The 27,050-nt window shown below is 51.7% G+C and overlaps 1 protein-coding gene across 17 annotated transcripts in view; it reads left to right on the plus strand.

The window, feature by feature from the left end:
- Nucleotides 1-27,050, plus strand: part of fryl (furry homolog, like) — a 127,737-nt gene that overhangs the window by 76,986 nt on the left and 23,701 nt on the right. For 14 of the 17 annotated variants that reach the window (XM_088632147.1, XM_088632928.1, XM_088632088.1 and 11 more), the window contains 33 exons: nt 229-273; nt 2,328-2,431; nt 3,054-3,162; nt 3,393-3,479; nt 3,901-4,072; nt 4,845-4,977; nt 5,104-5,211; nt 5,665-5,902; nt 6,483-6,671; nt 7,151-7,237; nt 7,506-7,774; nt 8,928-9,120; nt 9,941-10,065; nt 10,552-10,609; nt 10,939-11,030; nt 11,574-11,746; nt 13,386-13,546; nt 14,160-14,270; nt 15,959-16,113; nt 16,258-16,357; nt 16,639-16,807; nt 17,757-18,028; nt 18,554-18,694; nt 19,594-19,762; nt 20,353-20,440; nt 20,940-21,052; nt 21,902-22,052; nt 22,144-22,247; nt 22,643-22,828; nt 23,545-23,746; nt 24,372-24,493; nt 25,465-25,652; nt 26,481-26,575. In XM_088632147.1, coding sequence (XP_088488273.1) covers nt 229-273; nt 2,328-2,431; nt 3,054-3,162; nt 3,393-3,479; nt 3,901-4,072; nt 4,845-4,977; nt 5,104-5,211; nt 5,665-5,902; nt 6,483-6,671; nt 7,151-7,237; nt 7,506-7,774; nt 8,928-9,120; nt 9,941-10,065; nt 10,552-10,609; nt 10,939-11,030; nt 11,574-11,746; nt 13,386-13,546; nt 14,160-14,270; nt 15,959-16,113; nt 16,258-16,357; nt 16,639-16,807; nt 17,757-18,028; nt 18,554-18,694; nt 19,594-19,762; nt 20,353-20,440; nt 20,940-21,052; nt 21,902-22,052; nt 22,144-22,247; nt 22,643-22,828; nt 23,545-23,746; nt 24,372-24,493; nt 25,465-25,652; nt 26,481-26,575 — 4,709 coding nt within the window. The remainder of the gene's footprint in view (nt 1-228; nt 274-2,327; nt 2,432-3,053; nt 3,163-3,392; nt 3,480-3,900; nt 4,073-4,844; nt 4,978-5,103; nt 5,212-5,664; nt 5,903-6,482; nt 6,672-7,150; nt 7,238-7,505; nt 7,775-8,927; nt 9,121-9,940; nt 10,066-10,551; nt 10,610-10,938; nt 11,031-11,573; nt 11,747-13,385; nt 13,547-14,159; nt 14,271-15,958; nt 16,114-16,257; nt 16,358-16,638; nt 16,808-17,756; nt 18,029-18,553; nt 18,695-19,593; nt 19,763-20,352; nt 20,441-20,939; nt 21,053-21,901; nt 22,053-22,143; nt 22,248-22,642; nt 22,829-23,544; nt 23,747-24,371; nt 24,494-25,464; nt 25,653-26,480; nt 26,576-27,050) is intronic. The other 3 variants (XM_088632596.1, XM_088632814.1, XM_088632989.1) reach the window with 1 other exon arrangement.

Consider the following 27,050-nt stretch of genomic DNA (forward strand, 5'->3'; position numbering starts at 1 on the left):
AAATGCCATTAAAAGCACTTCATTGGCACACCAGGAGTCTTGTTATAGTTTCGTTGCCGCTTTGTTCAGCTAATTTTCAGCAGGTTAGTGCATTCGTCTGCCTCGGAGTCCTTGCTGTGGGGCGACGTCATTGTTGCGCTGTGTGCTAACATGCATGTGAGCCCCATTCTCATTTGCTTTTCATGTTTCTGTTTTTGTTTTCTGCTGTCTCACGTTTGCCTTGTCTAGATGCCATCTAACAACAGTATCAGAAAACAAATAGAAACCCTGCAGGTGAGTTGCGTGGCCTTCTGATGTGCATTCACAGTGCTCTCTAAAGCTCAGACAACAGCAGGATGCTGTCACCTGAACTTCCTCTGACTCTACTCTACTGTGGAGCTATTTTAAACTGTAGTTTAGAAGTACTGTGCTATTCACCACAGGTAATTTTAGCTGTGCACTGCAACGTGCAGGAATTGGTCTCCGTAAAAATGGTTATGGGTTATTCTGCTGCGAACTTCAGCAGCCATGAGCAGAATTCGAAACGATAACAGAATCATGGTTTTATTTCTGTGTGCCCAGGGGACGTACTCAAGGTCAAGGCTTCTGCAAGCTTTGGCTTTCTTTACAGTGCGTGGGGGAAGTGGTCACAACTCAAAAGAAAGGAGAAACTTTTATTCGTGACAGAAGTTTCTCCTTTCAATAAGGTGTCAGGCATTATCTGAAATATCTCTGGAATCAACCAGCACTTGTTGACAAAAGTTCAGTAGTTACTGGTGGCAAGTGGCTTAATAGCCAACTTAGAGCGGTTCGTAGAAACTGTCCGTCATTTCTTGCCGCTGATGCCAAAAGCTCCCTTTCTGTAAAGTTCAGAAATCCAGAGCGGTGTGGTTTCGTCTTTCTGGTCTGTAGTTCGTTTTGACAGCGCTGCTGTGGTGTGGGGGGGTTCTGGGTCCTGGACAGGCCGTGTCAGTGCAGGGGCCGCGCTTGTGTGGGGGAGGGGCAACCGCTCAGTGCTGCGTCCGGTCTGCAAGCGTGTGTGTGGCACGAGGACTTCCAGTGCACAAGGGTTAGGGGTTTCAGTGGCAGGGAAAACCATAACTGAATCCCGAGGTCTTCTTTTTTTTCAACTGCATGAATGCTTTTCATCAGAAGGTGAGACGTTACCCTCTTGTCTAGTTCACTGCGGCAGTGCCTGTTTTATCTTGGAGAAAACATTGTTTCAGCTGGTCTGAGCTTTCCTGTAGCACTCCCAGGGTTCTGTGGCATGTTCAGTGTGGTGCTCACCCATTACCCCAAGCTCTATGCATGTTTAATTTGTTTGCTCTCCTTTCGTAGTTTGCATCTGCTGCTCCGCCTGGGCAAAACGGTGACGTAGCAGCAGGGAGTTTGTAAAGCTGTGCTTTTTAATCTGGGCACAATGCTCTCCTGCTGGTGCCAGCTGGAGTGCCAGCAGACAAAACACAAGCACGTATCGACCACTAGTGGAGAGAATTCCCCTCCCAGTCCTTCTTTTGCAGCGTTAACCAGTTATGGGGTTGTTGGTTTTAGCACTGCTCATTCCTAAAAGAATATATTCTAATATTTTGCATTTCAGTTAAACTCTTCCAGTGTTGCAGTTGAGCTGCGTTTTGAACTTCTTGGTTTCAGACTCCTTGTGACCTGAGGACTAAATCATCTGTATTTCACAATCATCACAGAAGTCCATCAGCATAAATGTTACAGAGTTTTTTTTGAATGAGGTACACCACGTTTCCTGCCAGTGACAGGACTCTTCGTATTTAAGTAACGAAAGCCTGCAGGTGACTGAGGTGAATCTCTTTGAGATGCACAGGGCCTGTACGGCACCTCCACGTGTCCGCAGCCCCACAAGACCACCCCTGGGAGATCTCGCCTGGTCCATTTCCTCGCCACTCTGCATGTCGGCACAGAGAAAGGAGACTCTTTGTGACTGCCTGCCTTTTAAAGTGGAGAGCCCAGCCTCAGGCACTGTAAGGCTTTGACTGAAATAACTTCTTCACAGAAGACGCCTGCAGGACTTCAGATTCAGGCTGTGTGATTCCCTGTTCATGCTCTGGGGTTCTTTGTGTTGCAGTTTGCCCGCAGAAGGGCTGTCTCTCTCTGGGTAGTCTACGGCACAGCTGCTCCACAGTGCACTGTCCTCCATTCTGAGTTGAGCAGCAAGAAAGAAGCGTTAAATCGTTTATTAGAGGCGATTTGTAAAGTTTACCATAAATTGCCATGTTGCATCTGGAAAGACATTATCAGAGCTGTCTGTGAAGTCTTTATTCATGCAGAAGATGATCTTTGAAGTCATCTTAAAATAACCTTTTTTGGTTTTCTGTCAGAACAAGGATCCCAAAATGTCAAGAGTTGCACTGGAGTCACTGTACAGACTGCTGTGGGTTTATGTAATCAGAATAAAATGTGAAAGCAACAATGTCACGCAAAGGTCAGTATACAACTCGTGTTTAATTAAAAAAAAAGATCTGAACGTCTCTGGAGAGCATGCAGCATACTTTGGAAAGAAGTTGAGCAAAGCTTGTGGTCAAAATATTTTGTGCACGGAGGCCTGTCACAAAAAAGGCGTGAGGCCAGTGGTCAGTAATAGCTCTGCGGCATGCTCTTGCATCCTAGATCTAAGAAGGTTTCTGTTCTGCCTGCTAATTACCAAAATGAACTAAACATGTCACAGGTTAGATTATTTTGTGCAGACCTGCACCTGGTACCGACAGGCATCACCAAATAAATAATTGCACATCCAAATGCTCTTACATTGAGGTTTACAGGAATCTGACTATGGGCCACCAAGGCTATCTGAGGTACCACAGGGTATCGGAGGAATTGGGGGAGTGTACAGCATGCTAATCCAGCAGGAGCTCATGGCTGGACTTCACTGTCACAGACTGCTTGCGTTAGGTGTCTGATAGGTGATGCTGATAGATTCCAGAGGTTTAATGGAGTAAAAGCTCTGTTGACCCCCCCCGGTTCTGTTCTGCCTTGTCGATCCTGACCAGCGTCCGAGCGCACCCCTGTCACTCGCTCACCCCGTGTCTTGGCGTCTCTCCTCACAGCCGCCTCCTCAGCATCGTCTCGGCGCTCTTCCCCAAGGGCTCCCGCAGCGTGGTGCCCCGCGACACGCCCCTCAACATCTTCGTCAAGATCATCCAGTTCATCGCTCAGGTGAGCCGGCGTCATCACGCGCGGCACGTCTTCCTTTCCTGCACAATGTTTTATCGTCCTGCCCTCAACCTTGCAATTTAATTGATAGGTTTGCCGTTTCAATGTGATTTAAAAACCCCATCTCTGCACCTCTGGTCAAGAGCAGTCTGAGCATCAGTATGTTTGAGATCCGGCAGGAGAAAAATGTCTGTTTTTGACCTATTGATGGATTTGTTTCTCTCCCGTGGCAGGAAAGACTTGATTTCGCTATGAAAGAAATCATCTACGACCTGCTCTGCGTAGGGAAATCACACAAGACGTTCACGATCAACCCCGAGGTGAGTGCCTTTCCCACGGCGGACAGAAGTGAAAGCTCGATACAGGGAGGCAGTGCTGCCCTTTCAATGGCGAGTCTCTTCATTTGATTGCTTTCTATGATATGTGAAGATGAGGAAAAAACGCTTTATCCTCAGTAATAAGACATTCGGATTCCTCGTTGTGTCCAACAGAAAAAATAAGGGAGAGTGTAGTCCAGGTTTAAGGAAAGGTTTCACGACCAGCTCAGATGGCTGGGCTTGCAGACTCAGGCCTCCTCCTTCATGTCTGCGATCCCTCGCTGGTCGGTTTTCGCTCTGGAGGGTCTGCCTCCTCAAGACCTCGCTCAGTATCCGCACGTCTCTCGGGGCCTTGGGCTCAGTCCGCCTGGTCCCGGTGGAGCCAGGCCGTCTCCAGCTCCGTGCCGTCTGTGCTGTCTTCCAGAGGATGAACATCGGCCTGCGGGCCTTCCTGGTCATCGCCGACAGCCTCCAGCAGAAGGACGGGGAGCCCCCCATGCCAACCACAGGCGTGACGCTCCCCTCGGGGAACACGCTGCGCGTGAAGAAGATCTTCCTCAACACCACGCTGACGGACGAGGAGGCCAAAGTCATAGGTGGGTTGCTGGCAGGCGCGTGGAAGCAAGGCGGCTCCCTGTGTCCTCAGCACGTAGAGCCGGCGCGTGCTGGGTGTCGGGCTCTGTTGCTCAACTGTACCGCTTTTATCTCTGCCCCTGTTTCAGGGCGTCAAAGCGAAGAGGCTCCTGACAAGCTTGTAGTCCACTAGTGCGATTTAAAGTGTTGTCTAAAAAGCCTCTTCAGTAATATCGTGCTTGATTTGGAGACAAAAGCCCAGTCCTTTCCCTGGCGGGTTCTAGCTACTGTCAGTCACTGGTGAGCCGCTTTGACTATTTCATACAGATAGCCATCTGAGAATGCTTCAGACTTCGTGGGCGAGTGGAGGTCGGTATAGGAATATATAGAAAAAAGCCATTGAAAGGGACTTTTATGTGCATCCCATTAGATAAAGCATGTTTGTCTTTACTACTGTATAAACATGCAGTATGTACTTACAGTAGATTTCTGATTGGCTGTGGTTTCATGTTTTAGCAAAGCTCTGCTTCCCCATTGAACTCGTCCATGGGCTTTGCTCGTGACTGAGCCTCCTCACCACCTCAAACCTCAGAACCCTCACTGTTCCAGCTTACGCCCCCTGGTGGCTCCCCCACCGTGCGCTCACACACATGGCCTCTTACGGAGAACTCCGAAGCATCCTGAAGGAAGCGTCGCTGCTGACCGGGATGTTGGGGTGCGATACGAGGCAGTAGGAAACCCTGGGGTTGCAGTTCCAGGCACAGGAGTGATCAGAGGAGTGATCTCTCGTTGCAGGCATGTCACTCTACTATCCCCAAGTCAGGAAGGCCTTGGATAACATCCTGCGGCACCTTGACAAGGAAGTCGGCAGGTCGATGAGCATGACAAACGTGCAGATGTCCAACAAGGAACCTGAGGATATGATCACGTGAGTTTTGTTTTAAATTAACATTAAAGTCAAATAAGCTTCAAGTGCAACATAAGGAATGTGCTGAGAGCTTGGGTGAGAAGTAACAGCGGAGTTATTCCTGCTTTCTGTGTTTGCTGTGTGCAGAGGAGAGAGGAAGCCGAAGATCGACCTGTTCCGGACCTGTGTTGCTGCTATTCCCAGGCTAATCCCAGATGGCATGAGCCGCTCTGACCTCATTGAACTGCTGGCCAAGTAAGACCCTGTGCTCTCTCTCTCTGTGCTGTGTGCAGTGGGACAGACCTGTGCCCTCTCTCCCAGCTCTCTGTGTTCTGCCTGCAGTGAGTCAGACCCGACCCTGCAAAAATAATCAAGTAATCTGACCTGTGCTGCTGCTGAAAAGGCACCTAATCATAAGGATTTTAACAGGCACAACATGTTTCTCAATCAAGTTTCAAACATTAGTACTAAAGTGTGTGGTCCATTAGTGCTAAAGTACTATACTAAATTTGGCCAGGACACCGGGGTAACACCCCTACTATTTACGAGAAAGAGACCATAGAGAGTTAGGACCTGGGTTTACGTCTCATCCAAAGGACGGCACCCTTTTTAGAGTATAGTGTCCCTGTCACTGTCCTGGGGCATTAGGACCCACACAGACTACAGGACTGAAGCAAACTCAGACTGCTTGTCGTGTGAATGCTGCAGGCTGACCATCCACATGGACGAGGAGCTGCGGGGCCTGGCCTTCACCACTCTGCAGGCTCTCATGGTGGACTTCCCCGACTGGCGCGAGGATGTGCTCTCTGGCTTCGTCTACTTCATCGTGCGCGAGGTCACGGACGTGCACCCCACCCTGCTGGACAACGCGGTGAAGATGCTGGTGCAGCTCATCAGCCAGTGGAGGCAGGCCGTGCAGTCGTCCAGCAGGACGCAGGACTCCCCGGTACCCTGGGACTTCGGGGAAGGGGTGGGGGGGCGTTTGGGTCACGCGTTTCGGGCGTCGGAGTCTTCGTGAGGCGTCCGCTGGGGTGGGGGGTCGCGGATCGCGGATCGTTTCAGGAAACGACCCCGCCCAGTTTTGTCGGCTTCTCTGCACGTCGGTAGCAGTCCTTCTGTGGTTCCTTTCTTCCAGTAATACAGACGCGTTCGTTTTCAAGGCGTTACTGTCTCGGGATTCGTGAAGATTCTGTTTCACACATCACCATCGGCTCTTACGACCATCATTTTGGTTTGCATGTCCCTGACAAGATGCTTCTCGTTTACCTCACTAACCAGATTTCCAGGTGTCAGTTTTTAGATATTGGCCTTTTATTCCCATCACGTTTCCCTGACTAGTTCTTTAGAATTAGGGGGTTAAATGTAAGAAGCCTTAAAGAAAGGGCATTCTTTGCTTGTGTTTCTTTCGCTCCTGCAAACGTGGCTGTCCGGGGGGCGGTTTCTGAAAGATTTTGCCAGAACGCATCTGTCCCTTGGCCTGCGCTCGGGCTGTTTCTCACCCGGTTCCTGCCCTGTCGCCCCCGCAGCAGTCCGGCGTTCCCAACGGCAGCTCTCACTCCCTGCCCCTGGAGAGGGCGCCCTTCTCCAGCGTGTCCCACGTGGTGGAGGGCTTCGCCCTGGTGGTCCTCTGCAGCTGCCGGCCGGCCACGCGCCGGCTGGCCGTCAACGTCCTGCGTGAGGTCCGAGCCCTGCACGCCGCCCTGGGGATGTCGAAGGTACGGGCCAGCCTCGCCCCGCTCCATTTGAATAAGGGGTTTGGGCTGGGTGTGATGATGTCCTTCAGCTCTCGGCCCTAGAGGACTTGCTTTGTTCTAAAGCCATTTTTCTGTGCTCACGTGGTGGAAGAGCTGTCTGAAACTGCATGATGTAAGGGAGAGTTTACTGGGGAGAGCTTTACAGTGGGTTTGGAATTATAAAGCACATGAATCTTTACAACCTAGTGGCCCATTGAAGTCTTAATATATAAATACTGTAGAGGCCTAAGGTTCCCTTTGAATATTACATGTCACTTTAAATCTGTTTCTGAAAGAGGAGGCTCCATGCTGTAGTATATCTGTCTGGCCGAAACTGTTGGTGGGTGGCTTTGCACTTCCTTGTGGAAAAGTCCGCTAGGCTTCGCTTTAAAGAAAGTGCCCCGGCAGTTCTTAGCAACGAGCTGAATCTCGGTCTCTGATATCCGTGTGGCTGAGCGCAGGGTGACGAGGAGCTGGCCATCGACGTGATGGACAGGCTGAGCGCGTCTGTGCTGGAGAGCTTCATCCACCTCACCGGGGCCGATCAGGTGAGTGAACCCGCGGAACCCGTGTTGCAGCAAGAACACTGTTGAATACGTACCGAAGGAAACAGTGTCCAGTTCCCGGGCTTGCTTCTGCAGCCTGAGTCTCACACTTCCCCTCATAGCATTTCGTAGGATTACTCCGTTGCACCTGGCTTTTCCTGGCTCTGGGGCTCCTGCTCGCCTTGGGGGACATGTGGTGGGGGAGACTGCTGCCCCATTGCTGTTTGCATCTTCACCGAGCGCTGTGGTTCTGTGACCCGTCTCCCCACAGACCAACCTGCTGTACTGCCCCAGCGGCATCGACCTGCAGGCGCTGGCCGAGTGGAGCTCCTCTCCCATCAGCCACCAGTTCGACGTGGTCAGCCCCTCGCACATCTGGATCTTTGCGCACGTGACCCAGGGCCAGGACCCCTGGGTCATCAGCCTGTCCAGCTACCTGAAGCAGGAGCACCTGCCCAAGCACTGCCCCACCGCCCTCAGCTACGCCTGGATGTTCGCCTACACCCGCCTGCAGCTGCTCTCCCCACAGGTGGACATCAAGTAAGTCCTCCCGCTCTCTGGCGCTTTGTGGTCGAGGGCAGCGCCGCCATGACAGCCGTCACAGCAGAGCGGTGACCTGGGCACGTCGGCGTGACGTTTCGCCCATGTGCGCGACCCCTTCAGACAGCTCATGGTGCTGGTTTGCAGACATGAAACTAAAGGAGCGATGGTTCACGATCTGTTTCATCCCATTTTACTCTGCCAAAAAAGTAATTTCTTCTCATAAAGGAATACACACATTCATTACCATTCATAACCATTATAACCATTCGTTCATATGGTGAGCAAGCTGGGGTATGCGGAAAGACGAATTCCTCATACAAGAAATTGTATATGGCCAGTAAATTGATCTTGCCTAATAATGCATGCAAGTCCTAATGCTGCATGCTCATGTTTGACCTCTAGACAGGAGAGAAAGTGTAAGTGCTGCCTCCCCCAGCGGATGGGGAAACATGTGCTAAAGTTCTGGAATACTTATGGCTTATGGGAGTCAGCAACATGTGGCCCATGAAGGCCTCAGATCAGTGATCTACTTACTGCCAAGCGGGCTAGAAGGGACATGCGGCCTCCCCTCCTTTGTTAACTGTTCTTACTGGCAGTAGCTGGCTATCATTGGCCACGTCTGGTCATTACAGTCTTCTTGTCATCTTCCACAAATTCATCTCCCGATAAATTTTCAAGTCAATCAAATGGCAATCTTAAATGACAATTAAATTAAATGCGTGATTAAATAACAGTCTTTTTTTTTAAAGAGTCTTGAGCCAGCTGGGTGTTCAGGTGGCACCAGCAGAGTCGACCTATAAAAAGTTCTTTAAATAACTTGGAGTGCTGATGGCACTGCAGCTTGCACGAGCTCCGCTGAAAGAAGCAGTTGAATGGCACCCTGTGCTGGTTCTGCACCCCCAGTGTGGAGTAAACTCGGCTTCTCCTCTCCTCCTCAATGTCGGCGAGAAGTGCCACTGGGGAACACACATGAGCTGCTGTGTTTCCCTCTTCCGAGGTGGTTATTAAGTTATGAACTTTACTCCTGTAAAGGAAGGTTTGATAAGACATCAGACTGGTGCCTGTCTGAGGACAGGAGGTGAAGTGTTATTGCAGGAGCTGTGCGCCTGATGCAGCAATCTGAGCAGTGCTGTGCCGGCTCTCTCCCCAGCAGCCCCATCAACGCCAAGAAGGTGAACGCCACGAGCAGCAGCGACTCCTACATCGGCCTCTGGAGGAACTACCTGATCCTGTGCTGCAGTGCAGCCACCTGCACCCCCTCCTCCTCCTCCGGCTCCGTGCGCTGCTCCCCGCCGGAGACCCTGGCCTCCACCCCTGACAGCGGGTACAGCTACGACTCCAAGGTGATGCTCAGCACCAGCAGGCTGACACACTTCCTCACACCCCGCACCCTGGACACACAGTCTTCTGCACCCTGGACACATGCTGTCCTGTACCCTGGACACGCTGTCCTACACACTGCTCACCCTGGACACAAGCTGTCCTGCACCCTGGGCACACAGTCTTCTGCACCCTGGACACATGCTGTCCTGTACCCTGGACACGCTGTCCTACACACTGCTCACCCTGGACACAAGCTGTCCTGCACCCTGGGCACACAGTCTTCTGCACCCTGGACACATGCTGTCCTGTACCCTGGACACGCTGTCCTACACACTGCTCACCCTGGACACAAGCTGTCCTGCACCCTGGGCACACAGTCTTCTGCACCCTGGACACATGCTGTCCTGTACCCTGGACACGCTGTCCTACACACTGCTCACCCTGGACACAAGCTGTCCTGCACCCTGGGCACACAGTCTTCTGCACCCTGGACACATGCTGTCCTGTACCCTGGACACGCTGTCCTACACACTGCTCACCCTGGACACAAGCTGTCCTGCACCCTGGGCACACAGTCTTCTGCACCCTGGACACATGCTGTCCTGTACCCTGGACACACTATCCTACACACTGCTCACCCTGGACACAAGCTGTCCTGCACTCGATGCTCCCTTCATGTTGAGGTCTTTAGAAGAGCAGCTGTGGTTTGCAGCCTTTGTCTTGTCTTAAATGTCTTTTGCCTATGTGTTATGAAGCCTACTGGAATATGGACATATTTGTGAAAACGTTGTGAATAACTCAGTAAAGAAGTCTCTCGCCTGCCTCGTCTTCCCGTTTCAGATCATCGGCATTCCCTCCCCCTCATCCCTGTTTAAGCACGTAGTCCCGATGATGCGCTCCGAGAGCATGGACATCACCGAATCCCTCGTCCTGGGGCTTGGCCGGACCAACCCCGTGGCCTTCCGGTAGGTCTCCTAGCCCCGACTCCGGCGTTCCCTCAGGGAGGAGAGGTCGAAGGTCGTCAGACACAGGCCATGGCTTTGGCATGGTCAGAGGATGGAACAGGAGGGAGCCACTCGGGCTGATCTCCTCCGCTCCGGGCCTGGATAACGTGCTGCTTTCGACTACTGGATTCCCAGGGTTGGGACACCGTTCACTGGCTCTCTGTCTCACAGCGCTGCGCAGGCTTGTTCCAGTGTCTGCGAAACGCACACGAGCGCTCCTGAATAGTGCTCTATCAGATCTCTCCCCTCTTCCTTTTGTAACCTCCTTGTCACGGCTTATAGCTCAGGCTCCTGGAGCTGGAGAGTGTGCCTGAATCTCCAGGCGGCTGTTCTGGAGGCTTGTGGCCCACGGAACTCGGAGCAGCTTGTGGTCAAACTGATGCGCTTCTGTTGTGTTTTTTAAGAAGCCCAGGAGCTCACTGATGTTCTCCTACCCTTTTTCCACAGAGAACTCTTAGAAGAGTTGAATCCTATTATCAAGGAAGCACTTGAAAGGAGACCAGAAGTAGGTACAATTCCTGATCACATCGCTTGTCTTGTAAAAATAAACCCATTAAAATTAAAATACAGGTTGATGAGTCCCGTACATGTACAGCATTCTGTATGGGTGAAGTTTTTTTAACCTTTTAGTTCAATTGATAGTCTTATTAGAAAATAAAATCCATTTCCAGTGTATTTTTGTTTGTCTCATGGTATATACTGTATGGGATAATGTACATAAAAAGATACAATGTAGTTCCTGCGTGACTTTCAAATTTCTCTCCTTCAAACTGCACATTTAAAGGCCTCTTACCTGTCTGGGATGTGAAAGTCTGAGTCTGTCTTTTTGTGCAGAATATGAAGAGACGCAGGCGTCGAGATATTCTGCGCGTTCAGCTTGTGAGGATCTTTGAATTGCTGGCAGATGCTGGGGTCATCAGTCAGACGTAAGTGCTCGGCTGGCAGGACCGTCCTCGGTCCATCTCTCTTTATGCGTCGGATTGTTACGGGTTATGCAGGACTGTCCTGGCTCGGCAGGGCCGTGTTCTTGGCACTTCGGCTCTCCTGAGCATGATCGCTAAGGTGGAGCCCATTCCCCGGTGTCTTTTTAATTAAAAAGAAAATGCCGTGGTTAAAATATATTCTGCGGAAAGGGGTAAAAAAAACACCTAGCGTCCAGAATTCGCTTTGAAGCGGCGTGTTTAGCTGCAGCCGTGGCTCCTTGCCCATGCGGGGCCGTTCAGGGCTGAATGCAAGCTTGGTCAGTCCTGGGGGTGGGCAGGGGGGTGAAGTCGTTCTCCCATCAAGACACTGGGAAGCACACCAGGAACGGTGGAGCTCACTTTTTTAACAGTGCTTCACCCAGTTGGGGAGCATCTTTAAATGTCGCAGCCTGGGGGAAGATAGGGGGTTGCAGTTATGGCGGGTCTCTGGGGCGGACCCCCGCAGCGCCTTAACCGTCCTCCTCCTCGGCCGCTCTCCCTGCCCAGGGCTAGCGGGGGCCTCGACGGCGAAACGCACTCCCTCAACAACACCCTGCTGGAGTACGTCGATCTCACCCGGCAGCTGCTGGAGGCCGAGAACGACAAGGACTCCGACACCCTGAAGGACATCCGATGCCACTTCAGTGCCTTGGTGGCGAACATTATTCAGAATGTCCCAGGTGAGGCAAACGCCTGACTCGCCTGTGGCCGTGCACAGGGGGCTTCTGTAGAGCCTGACAGAATGACAGGACAGAACGGGAGACCCCTGTCAGCCATGTGGTTATGAATGAATGAAAGGCTTTCACTTAATGGGTGTTGTGCAGGTCCTTTGAAAAAGCTAACAAGGTACTTATTACCTTTCAATAATATAAAATGAATAAATACCTTTCAGGGTTCTCCAATAAGATGGACAGTATAGTTACTATTTACAAGCACTCAGCAAGCTGTGTCAGTAGTAGCTTAATTATACCATACCTGTGGATGTCTCTCATTCTGAAATGTTACCATCTGGATTTAGAAATCCACTGTCATAGTGTGGGAGGAGGAGATGATTATGGATTAAAAAGTCAGAAAGCTGTGATTAATGCATGCGGCTCTATCCCAGAGGTAGCTGGGCCTGGTGTAGAGAGTGAGGAGAGCCACAGTCCAGCAGGGCCGGCCACCCTTGTCCTGTGCTTGGCCGAACTTGTCCTTTTTAACCTGCTGTTCTGTATTTAACTGCTGTTATGCTGTTAACATAGTTTGCACAATGATGTAGTTAGTTTCCTAGTGATCGTTTTTGTTTTGAGACAAGCAGCTGTGCAAGCTGTTAGGTCGTCTCTGTAGGAATATAAGTTACGGATTAAAGTAGCCTGTCTCTCCGAGAGAAAGCACGCGCAGTAACTGTAGGTTTGCCTCAGGACCTGCTGTACCTTTTGAAAGTTTCTCCCTACATCATGCTGTTGTGGAAACAAAGGACCTTTTCATTAGTTGTGCACCGTGATTGAAATTGCAGCCTCTGTGAGGCCCTGAGCTCCCAGCTGGCCTCCACAGGTGTACAGCCATCACTCCCCTGTCAGAGTGACCCAGGCCTGGGTGCCCTGCTCCCTTTGCTCCGGCCTCAGTGAGCTGCCAGGGCTGCTGCGTGATGAGATTTCTGAATCACGAAAATAATGCAGCTCCACCGGGCAAGAGACACGTGCAACTGTAGCTCACCTTCACGAGCTTTTCACCTCGAGAGCAAATGATGGCCTCTAGAGAATCATTGCATTTATGTTCATTGGTCTTAACAGGGCTTGGAACATATTTTAGGATGCCAATAACTGTCAGACCTTAGAGCATTAAATGCAAGTATACAAACATAAAAAACATTATATGGGTATACAGTATGTGCCAGCTAATGATGGACAGTGCTTTGTAATTAGTGAGCTAAGATGTAAAACATTGCTAATTAATGAATTAACCCCGCTGCTGGCCTGACTCCCCTTCCTTCATGTGTTCTGCATTACAATCTTACTGATAATACATTTATTCTCAGTCATTATTTTTTTCTACAAGCTTGTGGCATATAATTTAAAGCCTCCTACACATTTCTTTTGACGAGGTATAAATAAGTCGATCTGGCAATCAAAAGTAAAACTGGAATAACAAGAAAGTGGTCAATACAGTCTCCAGTTCTTCCTGCAGCAAAGGCATGTAGTGACTGTCAGTGGTCTTCTGTTAGGATATCCCAAGCGTCCTTTTCATTATGAACTGCCTTTGAACTTCCGTGTTCCTGTGTTCTGAATGTGGCGCTATAGTGCACTGAGGGAGCTGGTGTGTGTTATGTGTGTGTTGCAGTGCACCAGAGAAGGACCATCTTCCCCCAGCAGAGCCTGCGCCACAGCCTCTTCATGCTGTTCAGTCACTGGGCCGGGCCCTTCAGCATCATGTTCACGCCCCTGGACCGCTACAGCGACAGGAACATGCAGATCAACCGGCACCAGTACTGCGCGCTGAAGGTAGGTCTGAGATCTGGAGAGGGCACCCCAATCTCCAGGCTCTGAGATCTGGAGAGGGCACCCCAATCTCCAGGCTCTGAGATCTGGAGAGGGCACCCCAGTCTCCGGGGTATCCAGATCTGACAGTTTGAGTCTGACCGTTCAGTGGCAGGAGTTGCGATAGCAGGCTCACGGTTTCAGAGTTGAGGGTGGAGGAAGTCTGGACCAGGCAGGCCATCCCTGTTGCAGAAGCCGATGCCCCGACGTGCCTTCAAGCAGCAGTCAGAGGCCTGCGGATCGATCAGCTCTCCGTACTGCGCTGTCACCCTGACTATTGAGATGATCTGCTGGACACTCAGTCGGTCCAGTTTATTTCATCACTTCGTTTCAATATTGGACCTCATTTTCAGGGTATTTTAAATGCTTTCACATGATTGAATGCGTTTTGTACAAAAATCCTGATAAATGTTATGGCTTTTTTCACAGTTGATTTCCTGTAAGGACAAAGACCGCAGTTTAAAATTCCTGTTGTATCTGGGCCTTCATCATGTATTCCTCTTAGAAGAGGATGTCCTGTCAGGCCATCACTGAAACTTCACCTCTAACTCAATTCAATCCCTTTCCCCTTGTTCAGGCTATGTCTGCTGTACTGTGCTGCGGGCCTGTGGCTGATAATGTCGGCTTGTCGTCAGATGGGTATCTGTACAAGTGGCTCGATAATATATTGGATTCCCAAGACAGAAAGGTAAGAGAGCTCTTCTCTGTCTTCTCTTACTGTAGCAGGGGTTTAACAAGCACCAGACACAATGAAAGCTTTCTCCATTACCAAACTATGGACGATCGGTCCAAGGATGTTTACTAAATCAGTGTTCCTTGTAGGTGGTTATAAAAGAGCAGTAATGGGGTGGATTCAAGGATGTTGTTCAGCAAAACCCCGTCTGCTGGGTTTCCAGTATCTTTCGGACCCTTGAATTCCTTTGATCAATCCAAGTCACTCTGCTTTCCAGCTGTGCTGTGGTAGATTATTCCACACATAATGAGCTCGTGCTGGCATGATGAATTGGGGTTTATTATAGCTCCAGAATGGAGTACTGCCTTAGGTTTCCGAGGAAAAGGAACTGTGTTTCAAAGTCAATGTTGAAATGTTCCATGAAGTCTCGGCAAGCAGTTTCTTACATTTGCTTTACAACGGTGCCATCTACTGGCAGTCAGTCAGTAGTGTTCTGTAAGGTCTTGAAAGCTTTTTTAAAGGAATCTGAAATCGGCCTGCAGTATGTTGGGATGATATGTAACTGGTTGACCCGTTGTGAACTCCTACAGTTCACTCAGAGTATCACTGCTTATTGGTTTTTCTCAGCATAGACAGGATCTTTTTGGAATTAGTATGTGAAGAAATCATATTGACTAATCTGGTAAAATGCATCGCTTTTTATTCTATGCTAAAATACCACCACATATACGTTATATGTTAGACATTTTGATGCTGAAGAGCGAGGTGTTTTATTGTTGTAATCCAACACAAGGATATTTTGCCCTTCTAACATCTCATTGTCCTGAAGCACCTGAAGAGAAACTGTTACTGCTTGTGTGTACGCTGCTCTTAATGTCATGTCTGCTGTATTTTTTACTTATTTAGTGTTTTCTAAGCAAATTCAAAACATTTTAATGTAGAAAAGACCAGAGTGTTATATGTAGGCAGCAAAACCAGGAACCACAAAAGTACAGGAAATCACTGAACTTTTAAGAAGCTACTATAATTATAATAATAATTCCCGACACTTATATAGCGCTTTTCTGGACACTCCATTCAAAGCGCTTTACAGGTAATGGGGATCCCCTCCATCACCACCAGTGTGCAGCCCCACCTGGATTTCCTTACTAAAGGAAAAGACTTAGGTATTTGTTGGCACATTATTTTCATCTTCAAAGCAAACAGTGTTAGCATATGTAGTTAAAAGTGGAGAATTGAAATCAATGGATGTTGTGTTAAAATTTGTACAGTGCCCTAATGAGACCTCATTTAAAATAGCGGTCAGTTCTGGTCACTGCAGTACCAAGGGTATTGTTGCCCTGGAATCGGTCCAGAGAGGAGCAGCCGGGTTGGAAGGAATGTGCTGAAGTGACGGGCTCAAAGAGCCCAACTTCTTTAGTCCAGTGCAGACTGCAAGGGCTGCTGATACAAGTAGGCAGAAACCTCATTTTGAGAAACTGGAGCCAGAGAGCAGTGGGAGTGCATTGAAGTCCCAAGGACCGGAGGCACTTCTTTACCCTAAGAGTTGTAGAGGTGTGGAACAGAACGTCTGGATCAGTCGGCTACTGAAGCCAAGCGGTCCGGATGGGCCGAGTGTCCTCCGCTGTCCCGTTGACCCGAGGGCGGCGGTCCGACGCCCCTGGCCTGTTCCGCTTCTGAGCCGGCCTGCTCTCCCTGTCCAGGTGCACCAGCTGGGCTGCGAGGCCGTCACGCTGCTGCTGGAGCTGAACCCGGACCAGAGCAACCTCATGTTCTGGGCGGTGGACCGCTGCTACACCGGCTCGCGGCGGGTGGCAGCCGGCTGCTTCAAAGCCATCGCGAACGTCTTCCACAACAGGTACCGTCCTCCTCCAGCGCCAGGCGTGTCTCACCAGCAGGCCGAAGGGTCGTAAAATTCAGCGTCTGATAACCTGTGCATGTCCAATTGTGCTTTAATGTTCCTTTTCACTGGGGCTCACAGCTTGAACTTGTCCCCCCGCAGGGACTACCAGTTCGACACGGTGGTCCTCCTCAACCTGATCCTCTTTAAAGCAGCCGACTCTTCCAGGGACGTCTACGAAGTTGCCATGCAGCTGCTGCAGGTGTGTCTGTCGTTACCCAAAGCTGTGTGTCTTCGATTTACCTTCGTGCACAGATGAAACCCATGAGGGTTTCCTGCGGTCTGCTGAAAACGCAATGCGCGGTCTCTCTAATCGCAGTGTCGCGGTGTGCCGTCTCGAAGGTTTAATGTGAATGTTTGGATAAAGGCCATTTCTAACTGTTCAGAATGGCTGTGCCTCTTCATGGAGACTTGCTGATACCTGCTCCGAGCGCTCGGCCCCAGCGTGTGTAACGAGCACCCTGTGTGTCCTGCCCGTCCCAGATCCTGGAGCCCAAGCTGTTCCGCTACGCGCACAAGCTGGAGATCCAGAGGCACGAAGGGATCCTGAGTCCTCCCTCCCCTCTGCCACACCTCTACTCCGTCTCCTACTACCAGCTGTCCGAGGAGCTGGCCAGGACCTACCCCGAGCTCACCATGCCCATCTTCTCAGGTAGAGCCCCGCCAGCATCGGAGCACGCAGTTAAAAACCGAACCCCTAACAGACCCGCTAACCGCTGGAATCTCCTGGACACGTGGGAAAGTCGCCTCTTAAACTGTAGCGATTCTTAATTAACTTACAACCCCCGATCATCTGTGTTGAAAACGAAGTCTTGCAAAGGTTGCAGCCAAGCAGCTTGTTGGCGGGTTGAGGGACGGGTTCGTTCAGATAGAGAGCTCAGCTGCGGTGTCAACCCTGACCGGCACTGGGAGCCCCTGGCTTATTGGACCAAGTTTTGATTTTGAAAGACCTGGTGAGTGAATAAGAGAGCAGTGCATCCAGGATGAGCAGCCTGTCCCGGCTGCGCTCTTCATCAACGCTGGTTACTCATTTCTGATTGTGGTCCCACCCTCGTCCAGCCTATCTCACTGCGAAAGCTGGATGAGAAATTCTCATGTTCTAGTCTTTCTGAGCGTCATGCTTGGAAGGACTGTCAAATGTCAAACGTCGGAATGTGCTGTACTGTCCACGTAGGTTTCCTTCAGCCTCAAACAACAGTAATAACAGTGTGTATACGGACTACACAGGACATTCAGTGCATTTTACAGACATATCCAATCAAATATAAATAACGCTGCCACATACGATCAGATTTGAGTGTGAGCTGCATGCGTATATGTGCTGGCGCAGCGATGCCGTGAATGACAAGAGGAACGGCACTTGGAATGAGTGTGTGTTGTCCCCTGGGTGCTCCGACACCTCGTGCAGGTGGTACGGGTGCACACTGGCAGTGGCGTGGGTGTGAGGTGCTGCTCGTGTCCATGTTTGCGGCCAGGAATCCGGCTGCCTGTGTTCCTGATCCTTGAGAGCGCGCGTGAGGAAATAAGGCCCCGGGGGGCTCGGGGGCGTGTCTCTGTCCCCGCACGGGCGTGACCTCTCTGCCGTGTGCGGGTTCCCGCAGAGGTCAGCCAGAGGATCCAGACAGCGCACCCCGGTGGGCGGCAGGTGATGCTGCACTACCTGCTGCCCTGGATGAACAACATGGAGCTGGTGGACTTCAAGCCGTCAGCCCGGCGGCAGGAGGAGCCCCCGCCGGAGGGGGAGGCGGAGGAGGACCTGAAGGACCGGGAGATGATGATGGTGACCAGCCGGCGCTGGCTGCGGGGCGAGGGCTGGGGCTCCCCGCACGCCACCACCATGGTGCTCAACAACCTCATGTTCATGACGGCCAAGGTGAGCCGCCTGCCCCTGCCCCTCTCTCTGCTCCTGTCCCTGTCCCTGTTCTCTCTCCCTGTCCCCGCTCCACTCCCTGCTCCCATTCCTCCCCTTGTCCCCTGCCCCTCTCTCTCTTCCTCTCCCTCTCTCTGCTCCTGTTCTTGCCCCTGTCCCTCTCCCTCTCCCTCTCCTTCTCACCGTCCCAACTCCCTGCTCCCGTTCCTCTCCCTGTCCCCTGCTCCTCTCCCTGTCCTTTGTCTCTGGGAAGATGTGGGGACGGTTTCTCATCTGTGTTTCAGAGGCCAGCTTGGGGTAACTGTTTTGAACTGAAGGACCAGTGGTTAAAGATAAAGAAAAGACATCAAGCTCAGGGGTCCTTGGTTCCGTCGTTAAATAAATTATTTTGAGCTCTGGCCTCCACAAGAGGCCGAGGCCTGCGCAGACGTAATTCCCGTCGGCGCCCTGCGGAAGTGTGTCGTCTCTAGAAGTGCGAAGCTGGGCGAGTTGTGACCGGCATCACGCGCGACTGTCTTGTTTCCGCAGTACGGGGACGAGTTTGCTTGGTCGGAGATTGAGAATGTGTGGACGACACTGGCGGACAGCTGGCCGAAGAATCTGAAAATCATCCTGCACTTCCTGATCAGTATGTGTGGGGTGAACAGCGATCCCAGCCTCCTGCCATACGTAAGTAACAGCGCCATCTCTGTGCTCCTTTGAGAACACTGTTGCAATGTGAAGCGTGTTGTTGTAGTTATTATTAATCATAAAGCAAAGGGAAAGAGTCACAAAGAGTCTCGAAGAAACAGTGTGTCTGCTGTGCACCATCCACAGCTGTACCCTGTAGGCTGGCGGTTCTGTCTCTGCTCCTGAAAGGTAGAAACCACATTGCATTGCTCCAGATTCGAGCCCTCAATCGTGCTCTTGAAGCAGGGGGTTTTGCGTCACACATGCTAGGGGCTTGCTGGGGTCGGCCAGCCTGAGAGCAGAGGTGCTGGCTGTAACACCTGGCTTTTTGTGGGCTGCTTGTCTGGCGCTCTTGAGAGATCTTCGTAGACGGTCAGGATTGAGAGACTGCCTGAGAAAGCAGCATCCTCAATCCGCAGAAGCAGCTGGTCCTTTTGTATCAATACTCTGTAGTCAATACAGTAATACCTCATTATACGAGCTTAATTCATTCCTCAAATACTGCTAATAAAGTGAAACCCAGGTAACTGAAATTAAATTCCCATTCCTTCCAGTGTTGTAATTTCAGAACGGTTCCAAAACTTAGTAATGACACCTCAACACCCAAACCTCAACTTAAGTCAGTATGAAATTAATAACGTTCCTGGTTCATTATTAGCAGATGCATAAGCAATTGGTGCTTTCCTGTACTATGTGCGCTTTATTCTAAAAAAGTAGAGAGTGAGAGTCTGCTTGTGAGAGGGAGAGGGTGGGAGTTGCTGCTGTGCATGTGGTGTAAAGGAAAGCGAGGGCGAGGGCCCGCTGTGCTTTAGGAAGGAGTGTCTCTAGCGCGGCAGGAGTGCAGCCGCTGTCCTGCGGCCTGGGCCGGGGGGCTCACGGCGTGTCTGCGGGTGTTGCAGGTGAAGAAGGTGGTGGTGTACCTGGGCAGAGACAAGACCATGCAGCTGCTGGAGGAGCTGGTGTGTGAGCTGGAGCTCACCGACCCCGTGTGCTCCGCGGTCACCCACATGGACAACCCCCCCTATTACCGCATCACCTCCAGCTACAGGATCCCCTCCGTGACCTCAGGTACGGCCGTCAAGGCGCCCGGTCCTGGAGGTGACCCCTGCGGGCCATTTGACTGCCCGGCTCACGGCACTGTAGAAGGGCCTTCACAACGCGGGCTCCTGCTTCCTCCCTGAAGATGGAGGATCACGAGGACAAGTAAAGGTTTATTCCTGCTGAAAAAGAGACGAAAAGAAGCCCGACGTTTCGGCTGTGGAGACGTCTCTGGGTCTTTTCTTCTCGGCAGGAATAAACCTGTACTTGTTCCTTTGACGCAGCGGCCTACTTGAACTGTTGTGGTTCATGATCATCTCGTGCGAACCCTTGTAGACCCACCCACCCTGCTCAAGGCTTCGGCACCTGTCCTCCAGACCGGCCGTGGAGATATTTCAACCAAGAGCTCCTTTGAGACCAGGGCGAGGCTTTAATCAGTGTAGTGCTGTTTGGTTATTGAATAATAAAAATGAACTTTTTTTTAAATAGCCACCTTTTAAGGGTGGCTTCTCAAAGCGCTTTATAGAAGAGTGTGCTTGGATTTTTTTCCTGTTACTCTACATCTGCAGCTAGTGATTCGTTTTTCTTTTAAAACTCCCCTTGCGCCCGTCTCCCTGCAGGAACAACGTCCAGCAGCAACACGATGGTGGCTGGCACTGACGGGCATCACGACGCCAAGATGATGAAGGACAGCAACATGGAAGAGGGGTACGGCCGATCACAGTGCAGTGCCATCTGTACTTCAGCTCCTGCATTAAATGACTCACAGTAACGAGAACAGTATTGTTACTCTTACTACAGTCGGAATAATCTTCATATACGGCTTCTTCGACTCAGGAATAGAGCTACTATGAACAAATAATCGCACGAACTTAGTGTACAGCATGTGCAGGTTCAGAGGAACAGAAAAACAGTTAAGGGCAGATCTAAAAAGGTGTGTTTTTTGAGAAATAAGATTGCACTGACTGATTTCCTGGTAGATGGAAAGGGTTTGCAGTCTTTGACTAGGGCATGTGAGTTTCCTGACACGCAGGCTTGAAGCCATCTGTACAGGTTTGGGTGTCCTCCGGTGTGTCTCTGTCACTGACATGCTCCGTTGTAGGCTCTCTTTGAGCAGCGTTCCACAGACAAGAGCGCGCGTGTGCAAGTCCACGCTGCGGGACTGGCGTGCGGCCTGACCTCCCCTCTCCTGCTTGGTGTGTCGCAGCTACGCCCACCTGGACGTCTACAGCGGGCTGAACGGCAACCTGAGCAGGCAGCATCACCGCCTGGAGTCCCGCTACAGCAGCAGCTCGGGGGGCTCCTACGAGGAGGAGAAGAGTAAGCAGAGCGCGGGTCGCACTGTCCGCTGCCGAGAGCAGACACAGCCGCCGGGCTGAGGGGTCGCTTCTCTGCGAATCCCTGGTGCCCATAGGGCTAGGAAGGGGCGTTTTCTGTAGCCTAATGGTATTCAGTTGTAAACTAATTATGTCAATGTAAAGTGTTCAAACTTGGTTTTACAGTTTTAAGGCTGTCTCCCGGTAATCCTTGTCTGAATGGGGACTTGGCTCACCCCGGTAGCCTGGCTCTCTTGAAAAAGACTAAGAGCAATAATAATGAAAATGGCAGCTGCCTTGTGATGTCACTTTCAGTGTGTAGGGGAGACCTATTCTTCTCTTCTTCCGAGGACAGCTGTCAGCCTCGGTGTCTGCTTTGCGCTGGATAAAAAGGTAGAGTTTTGATGAGGTGGTCTTTGCTTCAGTGCTGACTAGAAGACACCCATGGAAGTTAGGGGAAGTGCTTTCAAAACTGAGAACAGGAAGCTCCTCTTTTTATGTGAAAGGGCGGTGGGGATTTTGAACAAGCTACCCAGCATTGGTGTTGAAGCAGACAGCCTGGCCTCCCTCGGGAATCAGCCGACAGAGATACCAGGAGCAATAGGATATTAACAGGCCGGATAAAAAGCAGGATAGATGAGCCGAAGAGCCTCCTCTCCTTAGTAACCGTTCGCATGCTCATGTTCACTTTCGGGGGCGCCTGGGTGCGGTTCACTGGAGATGCAGCTGACGCGGCGGGGAAGGTCTTGCGGCGCAGTGTGGAGGGCGAACTGAGAGACGAGGGCCGGGATGCGAGGCGAGCTCTGCAGGGCGGGCCGTGGTCGCTGACGCTGTGGGAATCGGTGTTTTCCAGGCGACTCCATGCCCCTGTACGCCAACTGGCGGCTGAAGGTGATGGAGCACAACCGCCCCGAGCCCCTTCCCTTCCCGCCCACGGGAGGCTGCTGGTCGCCCCTGGTGGACTACCTGCCGGAGACCAACAACCTGGGGGTCCCCCTGCACAGGTGAGCAGGGCTGCAGCCAGCGCCCGCTGCTCCTCCACAGTCCCCGGCGCTCCTGGGCTGGGCGTCACCTTGTCCGCGCGCTGTGTTCCAGGTGCAACATTGCCGTCATCCTGCTGACCGACCTGATCGTGGACCACGGCGTGAAGGTGGAGTGGAGCAGCTACCTGCACCTGCTCCTGCACGCCATCTTCATCGGTAAGCAGCCCACCTCGCCCCCCGTCCCCGGCCCCCGGCCTGCAGCGTGCACGCGGCCCCCGGCCCCCGGCCTGCAGCGAACACCTTGGCGAAGGCTTGAAGAGAGCCAACAGGGACACACAAAAGTGCATTTTCAGTTTGTGGTCTGCGTACAGTCTTTCTCAGAGGGGTATTATAATCCCAGTCAGTCTCTTGTGTCTCTCATGTTACCATAAGCGGCAAGTTTGAAAGAGAGAGACACTTAACCCTTAACGTTTGCTCTGAAATGCCTTTTCTACGAGCGCTCCCCTAGACAAGTGTCTGTGTCCCTTTGCCAGCAGAGCGTTACCACACTGAGAGCGGGCTGCTTCCCAGGGCAGACGCGTTGGTACAGTTTCTCCTCTTCTGCTCCTTAGGGTTCGACCACCAGCACCCGGAGGTGTACGAGCACTGCAGGAGGCTGCTCCTGCACCTGCTGGTTGTGCAGGGGGCCAACGGTGGCGTCCAGTCCTTGGCGTCTGTGCTCCTGCGCAACAGGGAGTTCAACGACCTGCGCGTGCTCACCGTGAAGCACACCCCGCACGTGGAGTACAACTTCACCGGTGAGTGTGGCACCCACGGATAACCGCCGCACAACGGGCCGCCCGGCTGGTCGAGGGTCTGGTCAAGCAACTTGTTAGTTCAAGTTGCATGAAGATCTCGGCTGGAATGGAAGCCAGCAGGTGAGCTGGACCCCCTGCTGGGATAAAGCGGCCTGTAATTCCAGAGATAGCCAGCAGGTGGAGACAAAGCCGCCTTCAGCAGCCCTGAACCTCGTTAGTGTTGAGAACAAGATCTCTATAAACACCCTAAGCAGGCAGGGAGTACGTGTGTGCATTATGTAAGTATGGTAATTTAACACACTTCCCAAATACCGTGCTGCAGCTACCTGTGGTTACCTTCTGCGGGAGCGCTCTGAAATGGGTCACTGACAAGCAAACAAAACCGTCAAGGACAGCGTCAAGTGTACCAGCGGAGTTGGCACTCAGACACACTTGTTCTTCCGCAGGTGTGCACGACTTCCTGCCCGAATACCAGCTCAGACACCCTTGTTCTCCCGCAGGTGTGCACGACTTCCTGCCTGAATACCAGCTCAGACACCCTTGTTCTCTCGCAGGTGTGCACGACTTCCTGCCTGAATACCAGCTCAGACACCCTTGTTCTCCCGCAGGTGTGCAGGACTCTCTGCCCGAATACCAGCTCAGACACCCTTGTTCTCTCGCAGGTGTGCACGACTTCCTGCCCGAATACCAGCTCAGACACCCTTGTTCTCCCGCAGGTGTGCACGACTTCCTGCCTGAATACCAGCCCTCCCCGATGACCGACTCGGGCCTGAGCTCCAGCTCCACTTCCTCCAGCATCAGCCTGGGAGCCACCAGCTCTGCCCTCCCGCAGCTCCCCGCCGCCCTCCTCCACGAGGCAGACCTGTCGGCCGAGCAGGACGAGAAGATCAAGGCGCTCATCGACTTCATCACCTCCAGGTGCGTGTGCGCCGAGGGGCCGCCGCTGGCTCTCCTACTGTAGCACCCTGCACTGAGCGCGCCTCTCGGCCCCGTCCTGCAAGAGCCTTCCTTCTGAAAGACGACATCTCAAGGCGCTGTAGCCGCAGCTGTTCGTTTGCTTAATATTTCTTTAAGAGATGAACGATGAAACATCAGCCGTAGGACACGTACAAATTGCTAACACCCAGCCATGAAACCTTAGTCAGCTCCATTTTCATCTCTGGGTTGGAAATTAGATTTATCAGGGTGCTCAAATAAGGTAATCATATTCTGTCATTGAAATAGGACATCTAGCGCCCCTGCCTGGCATCACAGATATTTTAATTTAGTGCAAAGTGGTCTAGCAGGAATTTCAAGTTTTTTCAGGAATGTTTCTGCTTCTGCCGCAGAGAACTGTAACTTTATGCTGTACTGCTGAATTTTAAGTAAGAATGAAAACATAAAAGAGAACTAGGAGGCTGAAGCTCTTATGTATGTAGTTAGATGAGCACAAAGCCTTTATGCTGTGATAAAATAGCTGTAATCTGCTGAAACACTGCAAATCTGTAGGCTGCACTGTGCTGAGACTGGTGTGGGATCCCTTCTCTCTCCCCCTGTCCTGTAGGAAACGTGGGCCCCTGTGGAACCACGAGGATGTTTCTCCCAAGAACCCGAACATCAAGAGTGCTGATCAGCTGACGGTGTTCCTCCGGCACGTGGTGGCAGTGTTCAAACAGTCCCAGCCAGGTAGTGTCCCTCGTCCCTCCTGGGGAATGAGCGCTTTTTATTTTGAGTGTTTAATTGATCTGATCTCAATGTCATTGACCTCCCCTTGTTTCAGTTCCGCCTAAACGAGGTTAAACTAGGTTTCCTTTAGTGTAAACGTTTTCCTTCTTTATATTTTTAAACAGCTGTTCTGTTATGAATAAAAACCTGCACTGGTATTTTTCTATTTTGCTCCCCGCCCAATTTAGCTGAATTATTTCAGGTAGTAGGAAACGCCTACGCGTTCCTTTAAATGTGTTTTGTAAGAAGAATCGCTGCATTGAAATTAAACGTAACTGTAGGACCTGTGCCATATTTCACATAAATGCTTTTACCTCTGGGCCAGCAAATTAACTGTCCGATGCTCAGTGAATCTGAAATTAATGCCCTTGACCCGATATCAATTTTCTGTGCAACAAAAGATAGCCCATGTTTTGACCAATTTGGTGTCGTGAACCGAAAACCCAGCCGTGTGCTAATACTGAAATAAAAAAGGAGTAGTTCAAGCCCTCTCTTACCGGGCTTCTGTGGGGTATTGTCTTTGCCAACGAGGTGGCTGGGGTTTCCTCCCGAGCTGCAGTGCCTGTTCGGTGAGGATCCTTCAGTGTTCAAGGCTGCAGGAGCGAGCTGGCCTGCTGCACAGCCAGGACCCTGTCCCAGGGGCCCCTGGGGACCGGTAGTGCTTGAGTGTAGAGTAGTGGAAAGGAGCTCATGGCCATCAACTGTGCACGTGTACATTGGGGTTCTTATACATTATATGTACAGCACAGCAAGTAAGAGCAACCAGAGCGATGAACGCGTTGTAGAGAACAGTAAATAAGAGGTAGAGGGGGAAAAGAAAAGAGGCATGGTGGTGCCTGCAGGAAGCGCAGAGCTGCAGGGAGATGGGAGGCCCTGCCGAGGCAGTGAGCACGCGCCCTGCAGCACGTGGTAAGACCCCCGTCTGCCCGCAGGGAACCAGCTGGAGCAGCTCCTCAGCGAGGCGGCCCTGCAGACGGCGCTCTCCTGCTCCTCGCGCCACTACGCCGGCCGCTCCTTCCAGATCTTCCGGGCGCTGAAGCAGCCCCTCACCGCCGGCACCCTCTCCGACCTCCTGTCCCGGCTGGTGGAGACCGTGGGGGACCCTGGGGAAGAAGCTCAGGTGAGTCTTCGCTCGGGGGGGAGCCAGGTGGCTGGTGTGAATGATCTTGGTGGACCTGTAGGGGGTGATCTTCCCTCCAGCCCCAGCAGGGACAACGGGGGACACTGTGACGGAGTTGGTGATAAGTTAGGGTCTGTGTTAACGCTGGCATCCTGGCTAAACTCCAGTCTGGCCTCCCAGCTGTGTTTTGTGGAGCGAGTAATGACTCCTCAACACCCTGGAATCTACTTGCACCCGTCCTAATTCCAGAAACCGGGTTTAACTCGTGCTTGTGCTTGTGTTAGACCTGCACTTACATACTGTTTCACTGCAATTTACTGTATCTTTGGCAGGAGAGTTCTAGATGTAATTTTAATGTGCAACTGATTGTTTGCAAGCCACTCATGCTCACTTACAGCAGGATGTTATTTTGACGTTTGGACTCCTTCAAGGAAATCACATCACCCTTAGTTGTTGAGGTCGGGCTGAAATGTAGGCTGGGCCTGGCCTGTGCTGGGATGGAAGACGCTTTAAGAAGGATTCTGATATCCGCAGGAAGTGGCGTTGGCTGGCCAGCGGGTGGCTCTCTTCCCTCAGGGACCAGGAATTCCAGCCCAGCCCCAGTATACCATCAGCGAGCACTGCTTTGGAAGCAGATCTTAGATGAAATGTTACCCACGTCAATGTCAATTATCCGCTCGCTCATTTATTTTTAGCATAATCATGAGCGGAGTTGAGTTTACTGTGGCATATTGTGTACCGCAACATCTTTGTCTCTGTAATTGTAATTGGCTGAGCGCAGGCCCGTGGCGTTTCTAATGATCATCGCCTGGGTGGCTGTTTCTACAGGGCTTTGTGATTGAACTGCTGCTCACCCTGGAGTCTGGCATTGACACCCTCGCCGACACCATGAAGAGCTACGACCTGCTCTCCGCACTTTCTCAGTAAGAGCGCTGGCCGGGGTCGTGTTTTCTCTCTCTCAAACCAGGGGGGCACACGTCGAAACAAGGTGAAAGAGCTTTTAAAGCCCAGAACAGGAGGCACTTCTTCACACACGGGGTATTAGGAGTACAGGCTACCCCGGCTTCCTTCAAGAGCTGGATGGGGTCCTGGGTTCAATTAACTACCAGTGACCTTGCAGGCCAGGTGTCTCCTCTTGTTTGTAACCCTTCTTACGTTCTCATTCTCTTTATTCTGTCAAACCATTAAAATATTAGGTTTGCAGAACCTAAAAAAAGGTTGACACAGACGAATTGGTTTAAGGTTGTTTCTGTTAGAATGAGCTTCCCTCTAGCAGCGCGGTGTGTTACAGGGGTATTGCTGACGCAGGTAGACGGAGATGGGCAGGGCGCTGCGCTGCGTGCGGAGCTGAATTGCGGAGTGGTGTGAGCCAGGCTCGCTCCCGAGCCTGCTTGTTTG

The sequence above is a fragment of the Lepisosteus platostomus genome, chromosome 1, assembly GCF_059453375.1.
Source record: "Lepisosteus platostomus isolate fLepPlt1 chromosome 1, fLepPlt1.hap1, whole genome shotgun sequence".
Classification (NCBI taxonomy): Eukaryota; Metazoa; Chordata; class Actinopteri; order Semionotiformes; family Lepisosteidae; genus Lepisosteus; species Lepisosteus platostomus.